This window comes from Seriola lalandi, unplaced genomic scaffold, assembly GCF_002814215.2.
Source record: "Seriola lalandi dorsalis isolate HSWRI2012SDOR001 ecotype SW California unplaced genomic scaffold, Sedor1 jcf7180002054482, whole genome shotgun sequence".
Lineage (NCBI taxonomy): Eukaryota > Metazoa > Chordata > Actinopteri > Carangiformes > Carangidae > Seriola > Seriola lalandi.
Window position 1 is genome coordinate 80,895 of NW_019525035.1, and position 10,872 is coordinate 91,766.

Here is a 10,872-nt window from a genome sequence, read left to right on the forward strand (position 1 = left end):
CCCACCCCACTACACATGGCAGACACCAACCAGTACGAACAAAACAAAAGCAATTTAATATGTTATAAAATATCACTAGAGCTGCACAATTAATTGAAATATAATTGAAATTGCAATATGGCCGAGTGCAAAATCCAAATTGCAGGAGCTGCAAAGATTAAAAAGAATTTAAAAAAAATTAAAAATTCAGGAGCTGCAATTTTTTTTGATAAAAAGGTAAAATGTGTCTCATTGTTGTGCATTTTAGCACCGTAAGTGTCGTGGTGCTACAGAGACGCCCCCAGCCGACAGATCATCATATCCTCCGGACGTAAAAATCACATCATCATGAAAATGAAAAAATGCAAACACGACTGTTCCAACTGAAATATCTTCCCAAATAATCACAATATGACTTTCTTTTTTTTTTTTTTTTTGCACATTGTGCAGAGCCAAATATCACCAGACTTGTCCTTTAGAAGCGTGCAGCCGCTTCCCCGAGCTTTTCTATGGGACTTTCTGAAGCCAGTACCATACACGCTGCAGAGCAATAAGCAGCAATTAACAGGTTAAACATGAAGCACCACTGCTGACCACATATTTAAAAAAACACTTTCAAACATGTGATGAGTCGTAACCATTTCCAGAAAGATTATGAAACGGCACCAGTCAGGCCTCCTTCACACGGAGCTGCACGACCCTCCGCTCTCATCGTCTGTATGAACGAACCTTCACCTGCAAACTGTCGGTACCACCGCGCACAGGAAACTGCAACACGGATAAATATTCACATCCTGCCTCAGGCTACGAGCAGAGAGAGGGAGCCGGACCTGTGTCGCCTTCACACACACAACAAGCTGAGATGAAAAGGTGTTAAAACATCTTCAAGTGTCAAAAATAAAAAAAAAAGGAGGAGAGATGTGGGGATGTTTTTCAAATGAGAAAAGTGTTAAACTGTGAAGGAATGCAAAAAAGAAAAAGAGAAAAAGATTCAGGTAAAAAACCCAGAGAGCCTGTTTCCCTCCTTTCACCACCGGTGTTTCCATCTTGTGCAGAAAAGTGTTTGTGCTTTTTTGTTTTTAATACTGTGATAATTTCCCTCGTGACGACCTGAACCGATTTAAACATGTGTGAAGTTTCTCTCCCCAACGAATCTGGATAAAAGTGTGGACGCATTCCACTTCTGATAAAACCTCATTATGGCTTCGTTAAAAACTTTTTTTTTTTTAAAAGTGCCGAGTTCTTCTACATTAAAGTCTTTGTTAAAAAGCAACGTGATGATCAAAGTTCATGTCTCTCTCCTCGGGTTTCGTCTCCGGTAATCCAACACCGGATCAATCCTGAACTTAACTCCCGCCCTCACATACAGGTGACCTCCGCCTTCCCCTCCTCCTGCTCGAAGCCGCCTTCCTCCAGGTGGGACAGGGCGCTGGGATACCCCCCTCCGAACACGGGGAACCCCCCGATGCCTCCCGCGGTGGGGGAGAGCTCCTCCGGAGGGACGGGGCCGCTGACGGAGCGGCTGACGGAGCGGCTGGACACGTCGCCGTGCACCGACAGAGCCTGGAGACGAGGCGGGAAACCAGACGGCCATGAACATTAAACTACAGTACATTTCATTTTGGTTTGATTCATAAGTCTCACAGAAGACAGAGACGCTCGTCACGATGAGAACTGACTTTTCCCAGACTTCTTTATTAAACTTTCTGCCCTCAAGATATGATTAGAAAAGTTTTTTATTGTTTTATTATTCCAAATCAGTGATGCGACACGGTCTGTGAGCAGGATCTACTTTTATCCTTAGGGTGTTTCCTGACCCCTTTCCTAGGCCCTCTTTGTGAACCTCCACTTCACTCTGAGCACCCACAGTTCACTGCAAGTTAACTGCAGTTTTGATTTTGTCCACCAGGGCGCAGTGTGGCCACAGAAATAACAGCTTCCCCCTGCAGCAACAGACTGAGGGATTCAGTCAGTCTTCATCATGGAGGGTCAAACTGACTAAAGAAATAATCGCCTTGTTTTTCACCAAATGCCTGAAAGTGTCGGCTGCTGTTTGTAGGAAAAGGTTTATCCATAATATATTATATTATTATATATATTATTTTGAGCAAGTTAAAGATTTATTTATTTATTTTTGGTTGCTTGGGAACACAACACGAACATATCATCACTTTTTAAAGAGAATATTTGTAAGGTTTCTCTTCTGTTGAATGTGATTTATTGCAGGTGGTGGTGGTGATTGTTAAGCTAACTGGTTAGCATGCTAATTTCAGTGGAAGGAAAGATGTGATAAAGACAAGAGTTAACATTGGTGTTGCTTTCCACCTCTGGAGACAGATGTGGCTGAGTAAACAGCTGCTAATGCTAACGCTAGCTATGTAGCAATAGCGAAACGACGCTATAAGAGCGCTGGAAGTGAACCAGAACAGTGAGTCTGTGTCCAGAAAGATAAACAATGAGCATAACTCTTATATAACTACATTTGAGGGGGTCGGCTGCAACAGAAGTTTGGTTTATATTGGTTGTAAAATAATGTTGAAAAGCTCCTGCTCTCACCTGGTTCCTCTGTTGTCCAGATGTTTGACTTCTGACCGGCCTCTGGAGAAACACCACCTGCTTTGTGGCCAGGTTCCCGTCACTGCAGACGTAAACACAGACGGACGGGTGTGATATTAATACACGGCAGACATTAATAACAGTATGACGGAGACGGTGCGTTGTAGCTACCTGTCGTGTCGGATGATGGGCGTGGGCAGCACACATGTGAGCAGCCAACCGAACTCAGCCAGAGTGTGAAGGAGGGGCCCGTAGTCAGTTTTCACATTGGAGCCCTGGATATAAACACAACATACACAACATACACGTATGTTAGAGACACGGAGACATGCAGTAGTAGTGTCTGGCTTAGAAACTTCTAGATATATCATCCTTTGATTTTAGTGTTATGGGAAACAGTTTCTTTTAGGTTTAGTTCATCCTAAACACAAACAGTGAGGTAATAAGCATAATTAACACAAGGAGTAATATGGTAATAAGGAGTAATATAGTGAGTAAGGAGTATTTTTTGTGATGTGGGTAAAAACTGCTGTTGGAAATGTTTACGCCTCCGTCTCTAAAGGGTCAGTTCACCTGAGCTACAAAGACATTTGCTAACACACTAAAAAAAACTAAATGCAAGTACTTAAAATGTACATACCTTCTAATTAATGGTTGATTTGTTATTTTTCTACTTTATTCTATTGTTATACTTGTTTTTTTCTTCGACCTCGTTTTCAATGCAGCAGTAACAAGTGAAGTTCAATAAAGGTTTATCTCATAAACAAAGTGTCTGAAGCGTCAGCCTAAAGATTTTTTGTATTTCATCAAATCCGCCGTTTGTTCACTTCTCCTCGTCAGTCTGTCACTGACCTCGATCACTGTCCACTGCTCCACCACGATGGTGTCGTTGGCAGGAGGAGAGGTGCTCCTCTCTTCATACACAAACAGCCCCTCCAGTGATCTGGGCACCGGCTCACCTGAGACACACACACACACACACACACACACACACACGGTCACTGCATTGTCAGGTAGCAAATACACGACGACACACAGCATCTCCTCACAGCAGCTGAGGAGTCAGGTCAGAGAGAGAGAGAGAGAAAGAGAGAGAGAGAGAGAGAGAGAGTCATTGGGTTGATAATGACCCAGTTATTAAATATAGATTAAACTCCCGCGTGTTCGTAGTGTAGTGAGGAGAGTTGTCCTCCTGCGGCAGATTCAGCTGAACAGCAGATGAATGTGTATCTGTGTTTACAACAGCTGATAAGAGACACAGACAGAAGGTCGACTTGTGTTACTACCAGCTGAGCAGTTTATCCACTACAAAGCACTGCGACTCCACTCTCTGCAACACACTGGTCCTTGAACGCATCACGGCTCAACTGACTTGTGTAAATTAAAGGTCCCATATTTCCCTCTTCTCCTGTCTATAGCAAATGTGGATGTCTGCTCCTCTGCAGAGGAACAGGAAGTGAGGTCACTGAGGTCGGGAAGACAGCGCCAAATATAGACGCAATGGGAAAGAGAAGCCAAAACAGGAAGGGGCGGTGTGTATGTGTGAATCAGGTTTTTAATGGGAAAAGATAATAATGCAGAAGGAGGAAGACGAGGAGGTGCATCAGCCGTCCTCAGGCTTTTCAACCTCAGTCTGCTTCTTCTTCTCTGCCTTTACTTGCAGGCTGGAGTCTGTTACCGCCGTCGGGCCGATGTCACACCAACCTTTAGGCGTGTCCCAGTAGACGAAGGAGTCCACCAGCGACCAGCCCTTGCGGTAGTAGGCGGCCGTCAGCTCCAGCCAGTCGGCCTCCAGGGCGCTGACCACCTGACCCTTCCTGGAGACGCGCATGGAGAGCGCCCCCTGGTGGTACTGACAGGCCAGCGAGTCCAGAGGAGCACAGCCCGGAGCCCAGGAGTGGAAGAAGACCAGCAGCCTCAGGTCTGCGGAGAGGGAAGCCATTGATTTTCAAATGATTGGTGCTATTATTATCATCACAGTATTATTAGACTAAACTAGAGTCACCGCCTCCTGGTCGTATCCCTCCGCCACTAGTTACAGGTTACACCTGTTTATCCAGAGTCATAAAATATGAACCATCTGTGTGAAAGTTTGTCATAATTGCTGTGTGAAGTCTTGGGTAATGGTTAAAAGGTGTTTTGAGGTCACCTTGACCTTTGACCTTTGACCACCTACATCTCGTCAGTTCATCCTTGAGTCCAAGTGAAGATTTGTGCCAAATATGAAGAAGTTCCTTCATGGCGTTAATGACATATCGTGTCCAGGAGAACGGGACGGACGGACAACCTTAAACAAAACGGCGCAGGTATAAAAAGGTGACGTCATATGAAGAGCAGCGAGCGTCTCACCTGGACTGTAGGTGTTCTCCTCCAGCTCTCTGTCTCCAGGTGGGGTTCGGGGAGGGGTGCGTGGAGGGGAGCGACAGCCCCTCTTCGGACTGTGCACCCTGCCGTTTGTGATGCCGCTCACCTGCTGGAGGACCGAGCCGACGAATCGAACGCCCCCTCGGGCGCTGCTGTTCACCTGCCGGCGAAAACAACAAAACAAACACACCCAGAGTCAGCTGCTCTGTAACCGTCCAGTGCTACACAGCAACAGAGACACTGCAGAACAAAATTACACCAGATAACTAATTCTAACTAATATCAATAACTAATCAATCACAGAGGTACCAGGATTATGTAAGTCTGGATTAATTAAACCAGACCGTCACTGACCCTGTCGATGAGCGCTCTGACAGTGTCACCTGTCAGGGAGTCTCCAGGTAGAGGCCACTCCTCCACCCTCAGCACCGGCACGCTGTGACACATGGACGCCGTCTGCTTACTGCAAACACACACACACACACACACATACACACACACACACACACACACACACACACTCAGCAGGAGACGACCACAGCGACTGTCTGACAGTTACACAATAATTAAAACCTAAACTTCATTTAATCTGATTTTTAACGATGACATTTAAGAAAAACAGCCACATGAAATATTAGTTTGTCTTAAATAAATTTGCATATTAAGTACCATCAGTGACATCACCTACACTTTTCTTCCAATTAAATGACATCATCACAGTGACAATATCCCGACCTATCAGACCACAGTGATCACAGATACTTTGACTCCATTGGCTGCTGTGGGACCCCTGTTGTCGGGTGGGTTTCTGGCCAATAGAAATCATGGTAGACACAAGTCAAACCAAAACATACCCCCCCACCTTATCCAGACACGCCAGTCTGACCTCCTACCAGAGTTCTGCATTAAATATGAAGCGACTTCATCCATCATTCATCTATTTACTCGACAGTGTGAGGAGGACTGGGAGGAGGGGGGGGAGGAGGGGGGCGTCACTCACATCTTTATTGACCTTCATCATCCTACTTAATGTTACTTCCTGTTAATGACTCGTCGTACCTGGGTCTGGGACGGGCCAGGATGGCGCGGTACAGCAGGCTGAACGGCAGCGAGCGCGTCCGGCCCACAGACAGGATGATGGGGTGCAGGGCGGACAGGACGTAGCCCTGCGTGTAGTAGGGCTGCAGGGCCTGCGGCAGCTCGGACAGCGAGGCCACGTACTGGACGGTCGGGCGGCTGCCTGAGGAGGAGGAAATGGAAAGTCAATAAAGATGCGTTCTATAATTAGCAGATAGATCACCACGTTAACGAGGCTGTGAGGGAATAATATTAATATTTGTGAAATCATCTGGAAAACATCTGTATTGTGTGATCAGCTGCATAAACATATGAAATACGTGATTACACTGGAAGGCAGCACAAAGTTGCAACACACGGACTGTTTCACACACACAGACATGATTTTAGTCGTCAACCCCAAAAATATTTTTGTGGTTTTTCATTTCCAAACTCTGCGTGTTTCCTCCTTCACTCAAAAATGTGTTTTTCTCTTATTGTTGCATCACTCGGATGTTTGAGCTTCTCCGTGCAGAGTCTGACACTAAGAGGCTGTTTTCACATTCAGCTACTGAAGAGGAAAGTTTCTCTGTGCTCACCTTCAATCTCAGGTTCAGACCTCTGATTTTGTGAAATCACATCTGGTCTGAAGCCAATCGTGGTTCAATAAGTGTGAAAGATGAAACTTTTCCAGAAGTTAAAGTTCCATCTTTTCCTCTTCTTCTGTGTTTTATTTGAATTTGATTTGATTTGTTGTTTTAAGAACCAAAAACCATCTCAGTGTAGTTTTACATCTCCTCTCTCAGGCTTCTCTCTGGAGCTCTAGTAACAACAGGTCAGTGAGCCAATCAGAAGAGAGGAGGCTCTGAGCCTCTCTTCTGATTGGCTGACTGTTTTCTGAGTTAATCCAATAAAAATAAAGCAGATTTCAGGTAAAACACTCAGAGAAACCAAATCCTGCAAGGTTTGGATGGTGGGTCCAGGTGGGCGGGGCTTGGTGACTGCTTTGTTGTGACATCACAAAGTTCCAGAAGTCCTGACGGCTGGTTTTAAGGCTCAGTTTCTGAATACAGGCTGTGTGCATTTCTCTGTGGACTGAGGCTTTGATACTTTCACAGTATTAATATAGAAGCTAGAGCTGATCTATAATCACACTACACATGGACACAGACCTTTACACTGGAGGAGCTTTATAAAGAAAATAACTGCGTATTCATAGATTGTGGATTTTTCAATGAGGGTAAGTATATAGTATCTTTATGTCCTAAACCATGTCTGGAGGGAATCTTTAAATATTCTGGCATGGTAAGTTCATATTTAAGCATTACTAATCATCATTAATTACCAATTATCCTTAATTCTCTGATCTGTTTTCTGCTTCCCAGCTCTCCAACCTTCATCCCACTATAGATCACTGCCAATACAGTCTACAGTCAGTAATGCGTCCACATGTGTCGGTGCAGCGAGGATGAAAGTCCAACGTGATGAAGAGAAGATGTGTTTCCAACAAGAAGCTGACAAAAATCACGATCCTGCTGTCTGGGAAAGTTTTCCTCTTCCTTCCTGTGTAATGACTTTAACATCACTATTCCCCTGCCGTTACTGAAGTGAGTAACACACACACACACACACACACACACACACAAACACACACACACACACACACAGAGTCTGTCAGGCAGGAATGCAGATGATGATGATGATGATGAAGATGGAGCAAACTATTTATTTTAATTTCAGTTGCATGTTGTATTGGAGTCACACGGTGATGTTTCTGTCACATGTGGAAACACTCATTAAAAACACACACTTCTGCATATATGGTCAGAACAAACACGCTGCAGTGGGAAACTGACGTCACACCACGTCTCTGACGACATGAAGAAGAAGAAGAAGAAGAAGAAGAGTTTAAACATCCAGATGTCACGGTCCGTCTGCACTATAAAAAACCAACAACCACTAACCCCGGCACGCTGAGGAAACCACACGCTTACGTAAAGGTTTTATATATGGACACGAACTATCAGCATGTTTTTAGTGCTGTGGTGTGATGTGGTGAGACTGGTGCTCACACACAGTTCGCTCTCACAAAGATATTTTACTGTTGGTCCAGACTTCATCTTGCTCATGGATCAGTCGAATACCAGAAAGATCGTTTTCACAAAAACAAAGACGGACTCATTTTAACACACGAGACACGTGACGTAAACGCCAGGCTCCAGATAGAGACGTCTCAATTTGTCCGCCGCACAAAGCAGTTTAGGTCTTGATCATCTTAGCTTACCCAGAATGCATTGTACCACAGTCCAGATTAAGACTTTTTCCAAATAATAATAAAAAATTAAAAAATGGCCGACAGAGAAACCGCATCCTCAGCAGACAATGTTTGTCTTTTGGAAGAATTCAAGGAAATTTTACTTAAAGATTGAAACAATAAAAAAGAAAAATTCTCTTTCTCTTCACCACAAATCATGAGCCATGTTTTCCCTGTAGCGCAGATGTCGCTGATTGTTACCATGGTAACATTGGTCTTTAGTTAACCTGGGAGTCCTGACTGACATTAGACTGATCTGTGAGTGAAATGAAGATTACCATGGCAACAATCACTGACACCTGTGCTGACCAGCATCACCCGGTAGTGTGGGCGCACACCTGTCTCCCCCTCCACCTGACGGAGCAGCTGACCCCCCCCCCACACTGAAAATATATCAACATAACAAACCTGCAGACACTGAATAATCAGAAACCTGGACAATTAATAAAAACATTTGACTGAGATACTGATGATGTAACTGTCTTTAAAAAGAACAAGGGTTCATTCAGGTCTGTTTTTATCAGCTGAGCCACGTCTGTAAAATCTCATGTCGACCTGGATAAAATTTTTCATGCTTTTATAAAAAAAACTAAAATGTCTGCAATTAGTGTGAAACGCAGCTGCTCGGCTTTTAACTGGAATTACGGGAAGAGAACACATTAGCCCAGTTTCAGCAGCCGATCCCTCAGAATTCAGTTTAATAAGTGAAACCAAACCGCAGCTTCTTCCTCAGGTGAAAACACCTTTTAAAACTGGCTCTTCACTGACGTGTTCACTGGAATTATCATGACATTTTATTCATTATTCATAAGTCATCATTCAGGTTTTTACTGTGTGTGTTTTATTCCTGTAACTCACGACATTTGAAACTGCGTTAAGAAATGTCAAACAGATCTTTGGCTCGTTATCATCGCAATTAACATCCTACTGTAACTAATTATGATGAAATCTACTGTATGTTAAATGGATTTATGTCTCTATTTATTGTATTATTTTGTTTTTATGATGTTTATTGGTTGAGTTGACGACCGCTACAAACCAAACTGCCCCTCGAGGACGATAAAGCTTTTCTAATCTAATTTATTCAGATAAAAGTCATCATCATCATCATCATCATCATTATCATCCGTCATGTGTGTTGACATGTATTTATCCCTTTCCTCTGTGTCAGACGTGTAAAGACGACGCTCGGTGTTTGTGAGCTGAACGAGTCTCGGGCTGTTTTTCTTTTTTTCTGGAAACTCTGGCTGAAATCCCTGTGACCATCACCATACTTCCTGTGTCCACAAAGAGTGGCTGTTCACAGAGAGGCTTGGCTATGTGCCTCATGAACACACACACACACACACACACACACACACACACACACACACACACACACACTCCATTTAAAGCATTTCAAATACCCTAAATTGTGCATTTAGGATGCAGCAAGATTAAGAGAAGGAAAAATCAGGAGACAGGGAAAGCATGAGAGTGTGTGTGTGTGTGTGTGTGTGTGTGTGTGTGTGTGTGTGTGTGTGTGTGTGTGTGTGTGTGACGGCATTCCTCACTACAACCCCCCACATTCTCACGGACAAACACCCCAGAGATCGGGGAGACCGGCTCACAGCTAAGATCCCTGCGCCCTGTGAATGGGCCGTCTGGCTCCATTATGAGACTGAAGACCAGCAGAACCTGAATGAGACCAGTAAACACGGCTCCAGTTTACTGGCATTCCTGTGGGTTTAAACCCCACTGCAAACGCTCGAGGTGAATCTAAATTTAACACAGGCTTACATGTTGCAGCTGGTGGATAAAGTTGAAGCTCTGGCATCACACGGGTGGAGAAATGAGGGGTGGAGGAGCCGGGGCGTCGACATGGAGAAGGGGCCTCAGAAAAACCTGTATTTTCTAATGGGGGGGGGGGGGGGGGGGGGCGTCTGGTGACAGGTTAAAAGGGGACGGAGGGGACCTGCTCACATGTCGTACAAACTCTGATAAAGATTCACTACCTGTGAGATTTGGTATTTCAAATGAAAACCTGCAGAGAGCTTCATCTGTCAGATCCGTCATCTCTCCAACACTTCATCAATTTCAATTTCAAATAATCAAATAAAATTCATAATGTACAATCTGTTTTTTTATTATGTCCAATTCTGCCTTTTCTTTAGGGCAGGTTTTCTAATTTAAAGTTCTGGTTCTTAACGATAAACTGAAAATGATTAATAGTTACATTAATATTAATTAATATATGCTATTAACAAATAGCCTATAGATTATCCCCCCCCCCCCATCTCTTTATGGAGAATATCAACAAGCCATCCTGTTGTACTTTTCAGTTATCATGGTTTGCTCTCGTCCGTATGAACCTCTCCTGTCACATCTGTTTTATTTCTGTCATGTGGTTTGATGCTGAACGTGCACAAAGAATAAAAAGAGACTTCCTCTCCTTCACAGTCGTCCAGTTAGACGTGGAGCGCCGGCCGCCAACAGGCCGCCACACAGCAGCTGATGTCTCCCAGGAGGACCATGATGTCATACACACCTCCAACCAAAGCTTTTGTTTCAGCCCTTTGCTCTTCTCCTCCCCTGCTTTCAGTCCTCACACCCCCCCTCCCCCC

At 44.3% G+C, this 10,872-nt stretch overlaps 1 protein-coding gene across 1 annotated transcript in view; it reads right to left on the reverse strand.

Moving 5' to 3' along the window:
- Positions 1-6: 6 nt before the first annotated feature.
- The window catches only part of rftn2 (raftlin family member 2), a 19,546-nt gene continuing 8,680 nt past the window's right edge, over positions 7-10,872 (reverse strand). The window contains exons 2-9 of the mRNA XM_023412513.2: positions 5,959-6,139; positions 5,254-5,362; positions 4,885-5,059; positions 4,240-4,458; positions 3,388-3,494; positions 2,707-2,810; positions 2,536-2,617; positions 7-1,542 (exon numbers count right to left, since the gene is read on the reverse strand). Coding sequence (XP_023268281.1) covers positions 1,339-1,542; positions 2,536-2,617; positions 2,707-2,810; positions 3,388-3,494; positions 4,240-4,458; positions 4,885-5,059; positions 5,254-5,362; positions 5,959-6,139 — 1,181 coding nt within the window. The 3' untranslated portion in view covers positions 7-1,338. The remainder of the gene's footprint in view (positions 1,543-2,535; positions 2,618-2,706; positions 2,811-3,387; positions 3,495-4,239; positions 4,459-4,884; positions 5,060-5,253; positions 5,363-5,958; positions 6,140-10,872) is intronic.